This window comes from Cephus cinctus, unplaced genomic scaffold (assembly GCF_000341935.2).
Source record: "Cephus cinctus unplaced genomic scaffold, Ccin1 Ccin1_scaffold0351, whole genome shotgun sequence".
Lineage (NCBI taxonomy): Eukaryota > Metazoa > Arthropoda > Insecta > Hymenoptera > Cephidae > Cephus > Cephus cinctus.
In genome coordinates this window covers 561,848-579,882 of record NW_014333043.1, presented here as the reverse complement: position 1 = coordinate 579,882, position 18,035 = coordinate 561,848, and the positions used below count along the sequence as shown (strand labels likewise).

General features: G+C 37.3%; 4 protein-coding genes across 6 annotated transcripts; 3 read left to right on the top strand and 1 right to left on the bottom strand.

Moving 5' to 3' along the window:
- Window positions 1–38: 38 nt before the first annotated feature.
- On the bottom strand, window positions 39–14,308 carry LOC107267187. Its single transcript, XM_015738552.2, has 5 exons — window positions 13,735–14,308; window positions 2,451–2,772; window positions 1,652–2,140; window positions 1,323–1,570; window positions 39–1,250 (listed from the first exon to the last, which is right to left on the bottom strand). The coding sequence occupies exons 3-5, from the start codon at window positions 2,138–2,140 to the stop codon at window positions 245–247; spliced, it is 1,743 nt and encodes a 580-aa protein (XP_015594038.1). The 5' UTR covers window positions 2,451–2,772; window positions 13,735–14,308; the 3' UTR covers window positions 39–244.
- Window positions 2,787–6,722, top strand: LOC107267185. The gene is made up of 4 exons (XM_015738540.2): window positions 2,787–5,776; window positions 5,868–5,972; window positions 6,044–6,220; window positions 6,290–6,722. Exons 1-4 carry the CDS (start codon window positions 4,779–4,781, stop codon window positions 6,384–6,386), a joined length of 1,377 nt encoding a protein of 458 aa, XP_015594026.1. The 5' UTR covers window positions 2,787–4,778; the 3' UTR covers window positions 6,387–6,722.
- Window positions 8,924–15,110, top strand: LOC107267199. The gene is made up of 3 exons (XM_015738580.2): window positions 8,924–9,385; window positions 10,805–13,494; window positions 14,326–15,110. The coding sequence occupies exons 1-3, from the start codon at window positions 9,371–9,373 to the stop codon at window positions 14,447–14,449; spliced, it is 2,829 nt and encodes a 942-aa protein (XP_015594066.1). The 5' UTR covers window positions 8,924–9,370; the 3' UTR covers window positions 14,450–15,110.
- Window positions 15,111–15,216: 106 nt separating this feature from the next.
- LOC107267201 (odorant receptor 13a) lies at window positions 15,217–17,992 on the top strand. 3 transcript variants are annotated; one of them, XM_015738585.2, is made up of 7 exons: window positions 15,217–16,027; window positions 16,127–16,396; window positions 16,471–16,954; window positions 17,016–17,115; window positions 17,190–17,312; window positions 17,379–17,534; window positions 17,623–17,825. In XM_015738585.2, exons 2-7 carry the CDS (start codon window positions 16,129–16,131, stop codon window positions 17,689–17,691), a joined length of 1,200 nt encoding a protein of 399 aa, XP_015594071.1. In that variant the 5' UTR covers window positions 15,217–16,027; window positions 16,127–16,128; the 3' UTR covers window positions 17,692–17,825. The 3 variants fall into 3 exon arrangements, with proteins under 3 accessions (XP_015594071.1, XP_015594070.1, XP_015594072.1); XM_015738584.2 differs by having other exon boundaries at window positions 15,217–16,396; window positions 17,623–17,992; XM_015738586.2 differs by having other exon boundaries at window positions 15,217–16,396; window positions 17,100–17,115.
- The last annotated feature ends 43 nt before the right edge of the window (window positions 17,993–18,035 follow it).

Below are 18,035 nucleotides of genomic sequence, written 5' to 3'. Positions count from 1 at the left end.
TAAACTACACGAAGAAGGACGAATCGATAATAAAATAAATAACATCAAACTTATAAATAAATAAAATTAAAACGATGAAAATTAGATGAATAAAAGTGGAAGCAAAGTACAAAAACATACGACAATCATACTGAACAATGAGTATTTTCATTGATCAAGGCGTTTCCACGATCATGAAAGATCTGACTGATTTCCAGAATTTTGAAAACCAGTTTTGTCACTTCCTAAACCCAATCTATCTCGTTTACATTCTGAGTAATTTCGTTCTTTGGTTGTTCACCTTGAAGGCGACATTATCAAGGTTATAAGAATTTTGTATGCTGTTCTCAGTAAAAAGTCTTCCTAAGGATCTTCTCTTGCGACCCAACATCATGGGTATCACCATGGCCATTGTAGCCGGTAACATGCCAGCTCCAACTGCTGCCAGAACTGCCGAATTTGACGGTTGTCTCACCAAGTTGTTTCTTACTGGTTTTCGGGTAATAAAAGAAGTCTGATCTTTTTGCTTCTCATATTCTTTCTGACTTTGATCAACGGTCTTGAAAGTTTTCTCAACCTCGAGCAATCCACCATGGGAAGTGGTAGTGTTGGTACCATTGATAGATGGCAAGACAGTCAATCTGACTTGACGTTTTGACGTCATAACGGGAATGGCTGGATCGGGAGCATCGGCCTTTGTCAATTTTTTACTAGGCTCTATGATCTTTACTCCTTCTCCATTCAATGCTTCAATCTTGATTGATCTTTGTCGTGATTTCGAATATCCACGATTGGTTGATAACAGAATCCATTGGCCGTCACCACTGGATGGATGAGATGGCGGATGTTCGGTCGTGTATTTATATTGAGAAAAATTTGGTCTATCGAAACCATTTGATTCTGGATAATAAGGTGGTCGTCCATTCAATTCGGCCTGTTTTGATGGGAAATTGTAATCATGGATTTTCCAATCATTCCTGTCGTCACCTTGATTAATTTCGGAATATCTGTCGTAGGCGTAGCCTGGTTTCGATATCTGAGGTCTGTCCCAGCTATTTGGGAAGTTCGATGGTCTATCATCAGTTATTATGTCAGTGCTCGGTTTATAGGAATCGGATGGCATTTCTGGTGGCCATTTTTGTGCTTGACTAGGATTAACGTTGAATTTATTATCGTCAAAGTATGACGGCCGTGTTGTCGGTCTTTCCGGTTTGTACCATGGTTTATCATTGGCCGCGTTTTCCGACCAGTGTGGTTTGGGTTTTTCGTACCTGAAAAAAAAAATAAAAATTTATAAAAATTACACACTTAAAAACACTGCTATTATTATAATCAAAAATTACCATGGTTTTTCGATCTCGTATGTAGGTCTAGATGGAAAATCCGAGGCATATGGTTTCCCACCATTTGGTTTCTCCCATGGTTTCATCTCGGGCCATGGTCTCTGCGTACTTAAATTAGCTTGCCATTTTGATATTTTACTTTTCGACCAAGGAATGGCGTCCAGTGTGACCCAACCATTCCTATCATCATGATGATCATTTAACCAGTACTTGTTTCTCTTCCAAGTATCATTCAAGTCTCCAGTCAGCTGAATGAAAAAAAAAAATCAATATGAATTGCATTCGAATCAAGTGTAATAATAATAATTCTCTATAAAACTATCAGTTACCTGATCTTCATTCAGTGTTAAATTCGATCCACTTTCGGTCGAATTATTTGATTCGTGATCAATAGTAGTTATCAATTCCGAGGTTGAATCATGAGTCTCCATAGTCACAGAATCAATTGGTTCTTTGACAACAGTAAAGGGATACTTATAATTTTTGTCAGTAGTACTTTTGATCTTGGTGGCATACTCTTCAAGAAATTTATTGAGAACATCAGGATTGAAAGTTGATGACTCAACGAAAGAATGTCTTCTTTCAAATTTCCCGCTATCAATCTGTTGCGATTGATCTTTTTCAAAATCCGTATTTGACTGGTCTAAAGGACTTTTCGTAATGGCAATTGGATCTTGAACGATCCTGAGATTATCGTGCTTCGTCTTAAATAGATCCGAGGCATTGGAATTGATCTTGATGAGATACCTTGTATTGGCAAATGATCCATCCAATAGCAAACCGATCATAAACCATACAATTCCTCCAGGTACGATCATCTGTAATGTGTATTATAGATCATAAATTAACAATTAAAATAATAGAATCTACACATTGCAAACACTTCCTAACTTTAATCCTCCTTCACTCGATCACAGTCACATGAAATGAATTTTTAGGGAAAATTTCAAAAAAAAAAAAATAAAAAAAAATCTAATATCGATACACTGTTTGCTCACAAAAATATAGTATAAAATAAAATATATATTTTTAATTAAAAAAAATATATGATTTACACTCAAAGCAATGATCGAGCATTGTAAGATCTCATAGGTTTTGAGTTATCACCCAACATTCACAGTCACTAACCGTCGTCAATGGCGCCGGCGCGATTCCGATTCCAGTTACATAAACAAAAGCGTTAGAACCCGTTACTGCAGTAATGACCTTAACTCTTCAAGGTCCGAGATAGTTCTGGGCCTTACTCGATGCCCTCGTTTGCTTTTAATCCAGATCCCCACTTCGTGAAGTGGTCCATTTTACCTTGCACTCGGTCGACCACCACCAAGAGAACGTACCCTCTTCTCCTCCTTCCTTGCATCTCCTTTATTTCTCATTTACCCGTTTTCTACATCTTTTCTCGGTTACTCTGTCCCCTCGTGTTCGCAGCATGTTGCTTCTGTAATACAGACTTACGAGGCCCAAAAAGGACAATGATTCAGCGAGGCATACGTCCAAGATAAGTAAATGGCCGATCATGCCTGCCGAGATTATGGATAAAATTTGTAAAGAAAATTTTTCAAAATTTTCTAACAAAAATAACCAACAGCCAGTTTATCCTCTTTTCGAATACCATCATTTTATATGATTCAACTCAGCGACACCAGAGTTGCTACAATAAGCAACTTCGTCACGCCCTAATTGCTTCTCTCCTCGAGACAATCTCACACTTTGTAGTTCGTTAATATATCTGCTTAGCACTTTATAGGGGAGGGAAGACACGTAATTAGTTTTATTTTATTTTTTTATCTTTGTCACTTTTAATGGCTCAGACGCAGATTTTGTCTAGTGTAAAATATTTTCCCTAACTAAAAACCTACTTTCACCATTTAATTATTCTCGCAATTATCATGGTGCGTGTATATACAGTTAATCTGAATTTTGACAAAGATTATCAATCGACGTCACATTGTTCTTAATTTTGTATAATTCGTTGACAGGCGCTGGCACCGATCGTTAGTCCGGACGAGTAAGGGTCGACAACTGTGGAATGACAAAAAGTCAACGTGACTGGCCAATTTGAGACGGTTTTACAGTGAAACAGTCGCGGACTAATCGCGCCGGAATGGCCGTACTGGATCTCGGTCGATTTTAGCGCTTTCTCGGCCCAGAAATCATCTCGAGCACTAAGATACTCGTTGTTGGTTCCCAGTCGATCCCTTTTCTTTGCAAATCGTATATTCCACTATTTTCTCTCTTCCTTAAGAAAGTGCCGGTGCCGACCATTGGTACAAAAAGAAATTCCTCCATCCATACAGAAACGTATGTGACTATAGTTGTAATTTTGATTTTATGGTACTTCCTCTTCGTCGCTGCTACTACTTTATACCTGTGGAGATACTATAAGCTACCTATAAGTACCCGCACTAGTCTTAACGATATACGAGAAGAGTCTTTCTCTGTATGAAGTTTTCTCATGTTGGCCTACTGGATCCGAGAATCGGGTCAGTGATGAGATTACTGCAAAAAATACATGACGCCGCAAACGCTACTTTCATTGTCGGTCAGTTCAAGAATAGGAACTCGCATTAAATAGGAATTACTATGGAAACTTAACGTCGTTTAATGATTACGTAGAAAAGGTGGAAGTTTAAACAAAAATTTGTATAACATTTTAATGGTGACCGAGGAGCGTTATTTTTCAAAAAATTGTATGCTCACAATTAACTGGACGTCGCGACGTCTTTGTGTTGGTGTATCTAGAGAATATGAAAAAGATCTACAAGAACTTTCTAGGAAAACACTGGGTCTCCCGGTACCGTTGACCTTATTACGTTTCGCTGCTTTAACCAAGCGGTATCCATCTGTCGATTTGATGCATTCAACAAGTATTTCAAGTACTCGATAATGTCAGTTCATTCGAATTACTTGCAGCTGACGAGAAATCGATAATTCGAGATTATAATATTTTTTTATCTTGATCATTTCGATGGGTAAGGAAATTTCACAATTTTTCCATTACCGCGTAACGTCTTAAGTGGTTCGTTTTTTGAAAATTTTCTTCTTAGCTATTATTATTCTTGGTTATTGTCATTAGAAAACTCATTGTCGGCATTCTGGAGACACCTTCGTGCTCCGACGATATTCATAAGTGTCTGGCTGAACTAAAGACTGCGTACTCCGAGTGTTTTTCTATGGTGGCGACGGTGGGATGGGGGTGGGAGGGGGGCAGCTAGAAGTGAGCACCGATTAAAAAATTATGACAGACGTTTATGTGGTAAGGAAATCTTCACGCTTTTTAAAAATAAAAAACTTCTCCCTGCTGTCCGCTCGTAGGATAAAGATATGAGAGTGGCTTAAACACGGTTTAGTTTCGAGAACTTTGTTACGGAGGTAACATCTCCATACGGTTTATTATATTTGAATAGTGTATTTTTCGGGAGGTTTTTCATCTTGAAGGATTTTTCAAAATTATTTATGATGGTTCTTATGCTGAAACTAATTTTCCTGCTGATTGCTGGACTTTTCGCTGCTGATAGTTTCTGTCAGGATAACGTCGAGAGCAATGAAAGTCACGGAGAGCAGGACGTCTTCGTGAGACTGGAGAACCAGTTTGCAGTCGGTAACGTTACTGACGAGAATGTCGTCCAGGTTAATGTCTCCGCTGAAGAGAAGAATGACAATGACACGAGTTCGAAAAATTTGTCGAATCGAGTGAAATTTTCGGAAAATAATACAGAGGAATTTCGACCGAGTCTGCATCTGGGTGAGATCGAAGAATATCGAATAGCAAATTCAAATTTGTTTAATAACTTGAAAGCCATAAAATTTGAAAATTTTATCAGTTCGGATGGTGACATTGACAGCGCAGTGCACCTGACAGAACCACGTAAAAAAAATCTGAATAAATATCAATATCCTTATCCTGAATTTGCGAAAGCAACAATAGAAAAAAATCAAAATGTCAATTTTCGACCTAATATAAAATCTGAAATAACTTTTAGTGCTCCTGCCCATTTTCAAAATTCTCCTTTTCCTACATCACTCTCGTTAATTTCTGAAAAACCAAATATTCCCATAATCACTGGAAACAGACCCACGTATCCCGAGTCGGACGATTTTCAATATTCTTCTACTTCTTTTGGAAAACCTTCCAAGTTTCACAGTGTTACCAATTACGTCACGCCATATTCCTCCGAGGTTCATGGGTACGAATACGTAACACCTACAAATTTAGAAACCAACTCTCAGCCGGATGTTATCGATTATCCACCCGGCTTTCATGACTCCAACAACGAGAATCTTCAGAGACCGGAAACTGTCGGATATCATACGTTTCCTCCACACGAAACAACTTTTACCAAGGCACATAGATTCCCATATAAGTTTTATCAGGAACCAGTTAGTTTCCAGGATACGAGTATTGAGTACATAGAGGATGGACGTCCAAACGTTAAAATATTGAAATTGAAAAGGTATTTGGAAAGTTTTGATATTTCCAAAAGATTCAATATATATCGATATATAAATTTTTCTATTTTTCATAAAATTCTATTTCTGTCCCAGTCAATCTCCATGGAAGAAGATCATTCATTTGATAGGAACATTCCTACCGTTAGGACTTCTTTTGGCAGCCCTGACGCCAAACGTCGTTCAAATTGGAAATACAACGTAAGACAATTTTTGATACTTTTATCGTCAAAGTTAAAACGGTTAAATTCATATATACATCATTGTTTCAGTTCGCCAAACATCGTATTATCAAAATTGCGTAACGTGGGCATGCCAGTTGAGCACAAAAGTGCAAGAATGGAAGATAACATTTTCTGCGAGGAAAAATCAATATGCGAAATGATTTTGGCTGGCAGTAAACCAAAATCGAATTTGCTGTTCAACGTCTTGTGGAATTTTTCGACTAGGTAATATTTTAAGTCAAAAATCCAATACTGTAAAAATTCTCATGCTACTATATAAAAATGGATTTTTAGAATGTCCGAAGAAGACGCAACGAAAAATGGTCTTGGTGAATTGTTCGAAGCTGTAAAGAAAAAGAACTGCAATATAATAGTTTGTAAATTCATGTAACACTGTACCTAACGTATGCATGATTTTGAAAAAGGCAAATAATTACGTAAAATCTCGCACGTATCATCGTACGCATAATTAAATATTTATCTCTTGAGAAATTTTCATCCATTTGTGGTACACGTGTCCAATGCCGACTGTTTGTATATGCACAACGTGAAAGTGTCAGAAAAAAAGCGAAAACCAATTGGAGACGATCGCTATAATACAAGGGAGTGTGCGTTCAAAAATTTCTTCTCTATACCGATAGCTCGTCCCAAGCTACAAGTGAAAGTAGTCACACGGTATAATTGGGTCAAACATCAGTGGCCGCACAAGGATCCACACTGGAAAGAAATGAGCGGCACCTTTCTTTAAGGGTGTGCGTTCAAAAATTTCTTCTCTATACCGATAGCTCGTCCCAAGCTACAAGTGAAAGTAGTCACACGGTATAATTGGGTCAAACATCAGTGGCCGCACAAGGATCCACACTGGAAAGAAATGAGCGGCACCTTTCTTTAAGGATTGTTTTGTCTTTTCTATTATATGAGATATATATATATATATATATATATTCTAGGAACATCATTACCATTGAACATCCATTAGAAAATGTTAGCCAGTAAAACGCGTCACGGTTTCTTTATATCGCTCAGGTCTTTCCACCTTTTAAGTAGAAGTTTACTCATTTTACTTTACTCAATGAGCAGTATCAATATACCTGTATTCCGTGTATAGTTGTGGCCTCATAATCGTCAGGAGCCATTGGAAAGTCTGGTTTGAAGAAAAGGAAAGAGAAAGATAGACAAAAAGAGACAACAATAATCGTGGAAAGTCCCAGTTTACCAGACTTTACCAGAAAAATTCATTATTGGCACAAACTGGTTTTTCATTGATCTACAGAAGAAATAAGCGTCATTAGCATTTAGCCCAATTACCAGTTGTCATCGGACGTACCTCATTTCCGGAGCTCAATCATCAATTCCGGAGAAGACTGCACGCGCATGCGCACATTATGCCGTAGTATATCTTTCACTGTACCAAATGATAGCTTTGCGTTTTCACTTCAGGAATTTAAGGCGAGACTGTGATTATCGTACCTGGTAACCTAGACTGTGCTGAATTTAAGATCGTAAATCTCATTTCCGGCCAATAAGTTGGCAGGACTGAATTTTAGGTGAATTATTTGATAGGAGACGCAGAATTAAGATATAAGTGAAAAAACTGAAAAACAAGAAAAAAGGGTTATTCGTTTTATTAAAAAAATCTAAGGATGACAATTTCATTGTGATCTTCATTTTTAATAAACTTCCGGCGCGTATAAAAAATATTTGTACGAATCTCGACTGTACCAGCTGGATAGTCAAGGTTGTACGAAACTGGTTCCAAGCGAAATTTATAAATACTGGCAAATACTTTGTCTCTGGTATGTCAAGGAAAACGAGTTTGTATAGTGAGTTAGATAATAACTTGAACATAGTATGGAAGACACACAGAAGGCGTCCTGCATTAGCATCAGGACAATTGAAGATACTTACATAATTATCTTTTTCATAGTGGTTTAAGGACAGCGATGATGAGCCAACGAATTTTTTTTCTAATCAGGTAGTCTCTGTGAGGTTATGTTAGTCTGTGATATTATAAAATCGAACGGTGCCGTTGATGCAATATTTAACGCGTACTTGCACGTTATCGGGTAGACGTGTGAATAATGCGGATGAAATTTAAAAATTTCAACAAGCACAGAGCCGTATTATTTTTTCTAAGCTACGAGAAAGGAAATTAGTCACGAAACCTACTAGGAACAATGCACGTGCTCTCGACTTATGGTATTATCGCTCTTACGTTTTACAGACTCATTTCCCTTTTCAAATTGACTGATTTACTGATTTATCCTAAAAATGGTTGCCAGGTGTGGTTAGCATTATTAAGAATTCGATCGACTCTCCTCTCTCAAAGAAATTTCTTGATCCCATTTGGGGTTAGTAGTCGAATCAGGCAGACTGAGCTACACGTTCTCCATTAGTTACGAGGTTACAGGTGTGTATTGGTGATGGTGGACTTTCACTGAAGGTCTCTGAACTCCTGTCTTGTCGCTTCGAACCTCCGGACTTGCCGTTCGTGAACTTGAAATTGGACGAAGATAGCGAGTGGCATGATACTTGAGTTTTCTATAAAACAAAATTTCACTGTATAAATGGATCAAGGGGTATAACGAATTTTTGATGGAAATAGTATTAGATTTTGGTTCACTTTTCAGGAAGAATAAAGCATCCTTAAAGTTTGAGATATTCAATATTCAAGAATGTTTTAATAAATGATATTCGTTTTAATATTTTTTTTTAGTTCAGGCAAAATATCTGTACATTTTTTGGCTGATTTTGGTTTAATAAAATATATAAAAAATGTGCATGTTTATTTTCTGATATTAAAATTCATGAATTATTAGTGGATGCTGTTTCGCCTTATTGCCCATCTCAAATTGGCAATCATCCGGAAGTCATGGATGCTTGTAATAATTATAGCCGTAAAAGCTTCAAAATTATAATTTATTTTCTACTGTTTCAAATAAAGTTAGACAACCTCAACGATGACCAAAGATTGATGAACGTCATTCATTCATATGAGCAATCACATGGGTGGTGGGACGTAGCCGAGGTGTCCATGGACAGAACGCGAAGAAGTGGGTCAGAGAGAAGTCTGTAGTCTGTAGCGACATGAGAAGCCGCCAGCAGATTGCCGTCAGTCTCGTGAGGATATCCCGGGAGTCAACAGGTGCAGAAGTATAAAACCAGATTAGGGGTGAATCGACTGATTTGCAAATATCGAAGGGACGATAAAAAGATAAAAGACAGCGATCGGCGAACTTGCGATGCAGCCTTAAGGAAAGCACGTTTTTCGCACAGTGTTTGTTACTTTGGGTTTGAGTATAAAAAATCGTTATCAGTGAAGTTTGAGATAAACGTTATCACTAAGCATATCAAGGAAAATTATCAAGCTACAAAATGACAAGACACAAGGTATTTAAATACAATATTTTTGAATTGATCAATACAAATATATTTTTGCAATTTTTCTAATTACATAAATTTTTGTAGTTAGTGGAAGAATAAGTGGAAAAGTAGTATTTAATTAAATATAATTTTCGCTTATATTTCATAATTGCACCATAGTGTCACTGACAATTGAGCTCCATATACGAATGACCGTTACCATGCACAATCTTGATAGCAATTGTAATCGCACTCGCAATCGCAAGAGGGTCTCTGGACGTGGCACTAGAATTGCTTAGAAAAACTAGATCGACTTAATTGCCACGTAATTAATGTCGGCAGACGATTTTCTGGAGCGGAAACATTGTGTGACACGGATGAAGAGCACGTCACGTGATGTCCGGTCCTTTCGCACGAATCTTCCTGTTGGATATAAATCAACTTATATATATATGTATAATCAACGTCTAAGAATTGCCAATAGCATTAAAAAAATACTAATAATTACAATCGTGATATAACGTAATACCAAACTGTTGATGATGATCTCTCGAATGACTATTACAGTCAGTAAGTTTTACGTTGGCTCAGTGCCAGCCTTTATTGTCATTCTGACAGGAATAATTATTCCCTTGATAATAGAAAGTATCCAGACAGACCAGCTGGATGCTTTGTGATTTTCTAATTTCAACCGATGACACTCTGGAATACCGGTAATTTCTATAATCTCTATAAACCATTAAGTTTCTCCAGTCACTGACTGCATTATGAATTGTCTACGTTCACGGTACATTAAGATACAGATAGATATGGAATTTACAGATGTAAGTGAATAAAATCATTTCCAAGAGACAAATCATTAAGTACAAGTCATCGGTGAAAAATTTGAATCTATCGACTAGTGTAGTCTTACAGCTTTGTATATTAAATTGAATTATTCTATTTTACATTCAGTGCCGGTAATTGTTACTGTAAGGATTACAAGTATGTAGTTTGACGATTATTGACGTGTAAAGTGACGGATCTACAGGAAGGCGATATGACGGGATTAGAAAACTGCATACAAACTTGTAAGACTGCGTGTGCTTGGCCAACTTTCGAAAACCTTTTGAAACTCATTTTACATGCGAAACGGCTCGTGCCGACTGTACATACAGCCGACAAAACGCGGACTTCAGCAAGGAGATATCGAGTGCGTGATCAGTCGGATGCGTGCGTGCTTGTGTATATCTATAGGTACGCATGGTATGTAGAAGAATTGAAGCGTGTATGTAGAAACTTGGAGAAGCGTATTGGCAAAAGTTTCAGGCAAGTACGTTTGCCATCGTTGGAAATGGGGGACGATGGTGCGAATTTGTTCTTGAAAAACATGAAAATTAGGTATTTTTAATATATTGATGTATACGCGAAGGCTAATGTGATTTTTCTTTTTTTTTTGACTTTCAGGTGTCGCTGCTAGCCATCTTTCTGATTGGGATTAATCTGTCGTCTGGTGATGAAGTACCAAAGCCTAGTTATGCTAGGACAGTTCTTAAAGTTTCGAGGAGCCTTCCTGGTGAGACTGAAGAGGTCAAGGTTCGCACTAGTGAAGGAAATATGGCGACGCTCATCGTGAAGAGAAGAGAGAAGAATGAATTGGATGATCTTAAAAATGTGGAGAAAAACGCTGAGAAAAGTGAAAATAGTTCCGGCACGTCATTTTTGGGCGTCAATAGAAATTTTGAGATGCAAAGGAATAAGGATGATATTAAAAAGTCGGAAGAGGCTCAGGTCGAGCATATCAGAAGTCAATTTGCTGGTTCTGAGAGGGATACGAAGAATGACGAAAATTTTCGAAAATTGACGCTACCGGAAATGCAGTATTATAATAGGGATACGGAAATTGATTATAGTAAATGGACGCCTTTAACGGATACCGGAAGAGACCTAAAAAATTCTGAGGAAAGCGCTGAAGAGTATGTAAACTGGAGACCGGTTGTGAGCGATAAAAAAATTACCACGGAGGAAAGAACTAATTATGCCAGGATGGATAATCCTGTTTATCAAAATCAAGGATTAATTTTAGCGCGAAATTCTGAAAATCGTCAAGAAAGAACTTTTGGATTTGATGATTTAAATCCTGATAAAATTGTTGGCAACCAGGGTACGCGCTATACCTTTCTACCACATCAACCGAGACCTCTCACGAGGACGAATATAGGAGCCAATCTTTATAAAAATCGGGATGCCAAAAACGTACCACCGGAAGTCATCATACGATCAGAAATTAATGTGAAATCAATACCCAAGAGAAGACCGATGACATTGGATCCTGATGGCACTCCTGTTATACATGGAAAGCGCGTACCAGACGAGCCAATCGACAAGATACAAACGTGGAGGAATTCCAGGGTCATTAATAATAAATTAATTCTTGATGGTGCTACTACGATAACCACTGATCCAAGTCCAACATTTTTCTCAACTGACAATCTAGTCGAGAAACACAGGTTTGATCGTTTTTTCAACGACGTTAATAAACGTTATGGTCGGAATGTCGATAACGTGGAAAGAAATGTATATTTTGAATGGGATCCGAGAAATTATCAGAACGAGGCTCTAAAAGCTGAAGTTTACGAGACCAAAAATGAAAATTTTAATTCAAACATACAGAAGAGAATGCTTAATATTGAAAATATAGCGAGTTACCCTAATTCTCAACTTTACACACCAGAAAGTCAAAAAATCGCACCAGTAGCATTGAAGTCTGGCGTTCGCGCACCGGTGCTCCAGTACGCTCATCCTGAGTTGGGTGTTCAGCCTGCTAAGATTGTCAAAAACGAGAAACGGATACCTGATAACTTTCCTGAAAATCAGCACTCTTTCACTGAGCAACGACAAAAGAAAAAATACGTTTTAAATGACAAAAATTTTGTGGATTCCTACACGATAAAGAACTACTATCCAAATCAACATTTTTATGGTTTAAAAAAACGAAACGAACTTCCATTTTGGATTAAGATATCCGAAAATTTAAGAAACCAATTTTCCACTGGAGTCGAAAAGGTTTCACAGTTAACACGACCAGTCTTTGACCCACTCGTTGAGGCGACTCAAAAAATATCCAAAAATTTGGGTCTGTCCAAGGGTCAAGAGGCTCAGGAGAAAGTGGGCACAGTCGCTTCCGGATCCTCTATACTGATTCCTGCACTAGGTCTGGTGGCTTCAGGAGCTGCTCTAGGTATCGGCGCAGTTGCTGTAGGTAGATACCTGGACGTCGATGTCCTGAAACGTTCCAGCGACGATGATATGAATCTGGAACACAAAAGAGCCTTGGAATCGATTCAAAACAATCCTGAACGACGTCAAGAATACTTACGCTCGTTGCAAGTACAGTCTGATAATTTTGAACATGGTAAAAATCAGATTATCTTCATGGATCCTAATACCAAGGAGCAGCTACAACCACGAGAAGAGGATGCGGGCGTCTTTTTGATCCTGGAGGAAACTGAGGATAATGACAGGGTAGAAAATCGCCAGACAAGACCAGTGGTTGAGGAAACCGACTACATTGAAACAAATAGGCGAAAACGAAGTCTGGAATACCTGGACGTCTTCAATGCTGAAGCTGATATGCAGAATTTGGCCAGGAGTAAGCGACTTCAGAGAAAGGGTGCTGACTCAATAGCAGAAATAGTAGAGATCGACGTCCCAACCAAAGGAAATATAGACATATCAGAATTTCTTTTACCACAAAAAAATGCACAGGCTTCTACAAAAAATCAGGGAACAATCCTAGTGATAGAAGACAATTCAAAGCCCCTGAAGATGCTAGACAAAGAACCCCACATGACAGTGCACGACGGGAACGCAGTCGAGAACGTGGCGAGGATCGTGGACAATCTTTTAAAGGATACCGGAAGTTCGTCAAAGAATGGAATGATCAAAAAAAGAACGCAAAGAAGTATAAGCAATGACCAGAAACTCGACGACGCACTGCAGAACTTAGAAAATGCCGAGGTCGCCGAAGTAGCACATATATCTGGAGACTGGACCAATACACCATGTGCAAAAAGGATATTTTGCGACGCCATGATAGAACGAGGTCCTGACGCTTCGACGTTCATGGAAAAGAAAATGGCATCTCTCCTATCACTGTAAGTATAAATCAACCAGTTTCATTAAGAACCTTTAATTTCTCTTGGGAAATTTCAATGATCCCAGCGCACTCACACCAAGTACCAAATATGTCAACGATCTCTGCTCGCGTTCTATCTATGACTAAAATACTATAAGAGACTATAGCCAATCACTTCAGACTGAACTATAGTGCAATGACTTTCTTCCAGCTTTCACTCGGCGCGAACTAACGTCCTACTGACTGATTCAACTTTTACCTCTTAGCACAGTTTCACTTGGACGCCCAGTTTGGACACTTGGAGTCGTTCGTTATGGTTAGTCGCATACCTCCTCGTCGAAGAGTGTACACAGAATAAGAAGAAAAAAGAGAAACACGAGATAAAAAAACTAGTAGAGAAAAGTTGACAGGCCGCTTTTAAACTGTGTATACAGAAGATTTCTTTGCTTCTCTTTTCTACCGTGGAAAACGAAACCAGCCAGACTGGCTGCCTTCGTGTCTGTTTACGCCGTTACGTTTGTAATTCTCATGTGAGCTACGCGACCGGTTGCCCATTTACGAAAGTCCCTAGTAAAGAATTCTCGGCGCATTAGGTGCTGTAGTAGATCTTGCGTAGTTGCATTTCTATGCCATGAGTACATTTATGTATACAATATACCTACATGCTATATTGTTCGACGCCTTCGCGCGAAAACTTCTTTTCTTCTTTAGGTGGGATGAAAGTTGCGCAGCAATCAGTGAATAAGAAATTCTTAACCGACACCTTGACCACTTGAAATATTCTAAGGACGAATATATGCTGGAATGACGAAACTTTTGATTAAATTTTTTTACCTTTTCTCTGTTGCAGAATTCAACCAATTGCTGCTGCACAAGTATCGAGTCACTTTGAAGAGGTCATGGCGGCTGTCAGGAGGCACGATTGTTCTAGTTTCGTATGTTTTCAATCGAGGCCTGGAAATGTTTTTTTCTGAGGATTTTTTTGAATTTTACTAGGATCCTCTTTTAATCCAGTGACAATCTTCGAGGAGATGGTTGCTGCAGAGGTCTCGAAATTTTGCATTTTCTTTCTTTTTTGCAATTGGACGTAATTTGAGACCGTCGTTTTTAAGAATCACGCCAAACTTGTACATAGTAATCATTGCGATAATCCTATTTAATGTGCACGCATTTATTAATTTAATTTTTGCTATCTTTTATCAAAATTTAAGGAAACGGACATTCCCTCGAGTAATTACATAACAGAATATCGGTTACGCTTCAATTTTCATTGAACTTTCGCATGATTCCATTTTCGATTGATTTGAAACTGATTTAACCAGATACCAGTGTGACAGGTTCAACTGGCAAGTGCGGGTCATATCCTTTTCAATAAAATCATCAACTTCATCACTAGACATAAAAGTTGTACACAGAAATGCAGTAAATCAATTCATATTTATTTTCATATATGTATGTTTTGTATACAATCTATTTCACGACTTTGTGTATTCTTTCTCGGAAAATTATCGAGAATTGAATGTAACTTTGCGAAATACGTTTTGTTAGTTTTTAGAAAAGTTATTAAGAATATTTACTAAGGACATATTATCTATGCTGTACTGATTAAATAATTAATAAAAACATTTTAATATACGCAATACGTATTAATTATTGAAAAAAAAGTATTAAAAAATCAATTAAGTAGACAATTAAGTGTCTTAGCTGAGATGCTGAAACCCCAGAGACTTGTGGACGAATATGACTATTGCATGAATGTTCTGTTTCTGAAACTAGACTACATCATATATGCTTCACAATTCTTGAAAATTAATTTACCTGTGGTACTCTTATACTTTTAAACTCTATTGATAAGTACCATGATAAAAGTAAACTTCATGTTGGAATAAATAGGTACATTGATTACACCTTCTTTGATAGTATTTTACATTAATTTTATGTATACTGGGGGTAAAGTGGAACACCGTGCGTGTATCGATTGACGGAATTGTTAGGTTTATATGAAGTTTTTTATGTTTGATTCAGATACGATTGGACTTATCTACTGATTTTGCCCTATGAAACTGGCGCGGTGCACGGCTTGCACCCAACAGATACCCACCTCCCAGTCGGTGAAGAAAATTCCGACCAATTCAAACCCGAATAAATGTTTTTCTAAATACAATGTGTTTCATATTGGTAAAAAAACTATTATCTTTGCCAGAAATTCAGCCAAAAACAATACTATTAAGATGCTAGGTGACATAGCAGAGAAGAGTGATTTAAAGTAGAGTTGAAGCTACCTTCCAAACTAACCTTGTTGTAGAGGGTACCGCATCTTTTCAATAGATGGCACTACCTTCATATTCTATCCTAGAAAAATTACTCTTTGAGTAAAGAATAACTCAAATGAGAGTTCACGTTTTCTACAATAGGGGAGATAGTTTTACTATTTATGACGAGTATGCGCGCTAGCTTCTCCTATCGCAGAAGAGGAAGGATTTTCAGTTCATCAGTAACACTTGAACCATTCGAGTGAGACGTGCTGAAAAAATCGAAAGATAAATACTCCGGTGGGTACTTGAAATTGGATTTGAATCGCGGGCCGAAGTGTTAGAATTTGGAAGACAATATGATTAATCGTTGATTGTTTTATTCAATGTGCAATACAGATATGAAATTTGCAACGGACTTCAGTCGTTTGGCTTTAGAATTTTTTGGCTTTTGGCCTGACACGGAGTATAGTCAAGCTAGTAAACATTTAAAACTGAAGTGTATCATCACAATATTATTCCTTCTGGGATTTTTGTATTTACCCCAAAGTGCTTTGCTCTTAATGAACATTGGGGATTTGAATTTGGTTATACAGATATTAGCTACTGGAAAAATTATAATCTCCTGTGCCATAATAAAGATAATAATTCTACATATTAAAAGAGAAGGTACTTATAATGTCATTGAATCGAATAAAAATAGTTAAAATACGAGTGAAGCATAAAGTAACGCATTCTTAAAGATTTGAGAAGACTTCTCAAAAGTATGAATGAAGATTTGGTGGATTACGCCAACGAGGAAATAAGGGAGATCATGTTGAAGAACGCAATATTCGTTAGAAAAATGTGTATCTCATACTCCGTTACAATCTGCATAACAATGTTACTTTATATAGTAGTCAAAATATTTTTTTACTTCGCGAAAATCTCGGATAACGACACATATCCTGGTCTTGATTTATTCGTTCCTAGTTATTTGCCAAATTATCTTTTCAATAGTCCAAGTTTCGAATTAATATATGCTGGGCAAATTGTGGCCATTATGATTGCAATCAGCGCGTATTCCAGAAGTGACAGTTTACTTGTGATGCTGATAATGCATGTTTCTACTCAATTTACAATATTGCGATCATCCCTGAAGAATCTACCTGTCAAAGTTGGTACTACGAGTTCCACATTTATGTGCGAACTTGGAGTAATCGTCCGACGTCACGAGCACCTGAACAGGTTAGTAAAAGATGAATTTAATGTTTTTAAATTTAAGAAAAATAATATTAGAGATTTTAAGGTTCGCTTCGAAAATTGATAACATCTTCAATATGATTTTACTATTACAAATCGTTCTGTGCTCCGTATTGCTGTGCTTTCAAAGTTTTCACTTTCTTGTGGTGAGAAACATGCTCTTTTTTTCCTAACTTACTAATATGTCCAAGATATTCGTAAAATTTTATATTAATTGTAGAAATTGAAAGATAAGAACGCGGAATTGTCTATCATCGAATTGGTATTTCTTTGTTTCTACATTTGTCCCGTATTAATTCAACTGTATATTTATTGTTATTTCGGTGAAATGCTTCAATCCCAGGTGAGCTTACTTTTTACGATATAATAGTTTTCAAGAATATTTTTGTACAATTTTATCATCGTTCAGAATGAGGAGACGAGAAGAACCGCGTACGAGTGTCTTTGGTATATCTTGGATCTAAGAGATGCAAGAACAATGATTATAATAATGGCGCGTACAGTTCGTCCAGTGCAGTTAACTGCTGGGAAATTCAGCCCCGTCGTAATGTCGACTTTCACGGCTGTGAGTATTTGCCTTTGAAAACTTAGGTATTAGTCACATAATTTTTTCCAAAATTAGTTTGATTGTGAAGCTTAATTCCTTTTTTCAGATCTTAAAAACATCAATGAGTTATCTCTCAGTGCTATTAGCTACAATCAATGATCCGAAGGACAATTAGAAAATTTCTCAAGAAATGATGGTTTATTCTAAAGTATTGTACTAGGCGAAGGTAGTTCTACTACTTCACTTTATGGAAAACTTAAATGACACCCGCATAATTACACGTATCATATGGTACAGCCGTGCACTCTTGTCGGTGGTAAAATATTATGTACATTATATCACCTACCGCAATCAACAGTACACATTCACCTGTTAATCGCCACTCCAAGGGGTCTCATGTTTTATTTTAAAACTAAGCAGCTGATTTTGTCATAAATGTCAAAGCGAAAAAACCATTTGACTAGCATTGGATTCGATTCTGAGTTGCAGTTTTATTGATTTCTTAGCCTTTATTTCAGA

Bases quoted from the DNA above. Each gene is read 5' to 3' on its own strand.
- LOC107267199 (XM_015738580.2), top strand. The intron at 13,495-14,325 runs GTAAGTATAAAT...TCTCTGTTGCAG, and splicing joins ATGGCATCTCTCCTATCACT to AATTCAACCAATTGCTGCTG.
- LOC107267187 (XM_015738552.2), bottom strand. From the start codon at position 2,140: ATGATCGTACCTGGAGGAATTGTATGGTTTATGATCGGTTTGCTATTG. The intron at 1,571-1,651 runs GTAACTGATAGT...TTTTTCATTCAG, and splicing joins TAACACTGAATGAAGATCAG to CTGACTGGAGACTTGAATGA. The intron at 1,251-1,322 runs GTAATTTTTGAT...TTTTTTTTTCAG, and splicing joins TACGAGATCGAAAAACCATG to GTACGAAAAACCCAAACCAC.
- LOC107267185 (XM_015738540.2), top strand. From the start codon at position 4,779: ATGATGGTTCTTATGCTGAAACTAATTTTCCTGCTGATTGCTGGACTT. The intron at 5,973-6,043 runs GTAAGACAATTT...TCATTGTTTCAG, and splicing joins GTTCAAATTGGAAATACAAC to TTCGCCAAACATCGTATTAT. The intron at 6,221-6,289 runs GTAATATTTTAA...ATGGATTTTTAG, and splicing joins TTGTGGAATTTTTCGACTAG to AATGTCCGAAGAAGACGCAA.
- LOC107267201 (XM_015738584.2), top strand. From the start codon at position 16,114: ATGTGCAATACAGATATGAAATTTGCAACGGACTTCAGTCGTTTGGCT. The intron at 16,955-17,015 runs GTTAGTAAAAGA...AGAGATTTTAAG, and splicing joins CGTCACGAGCACCTGAACAG to GTTCGCTTCGAAAATTGATA. The intron at 17,535-17,622 runs GTGAGTATTTGC...TCCTTTTTTCAG, and splicing joins TAATGTCGACTTTCACGGCT to ATCTTAAAAACATCAATGAG.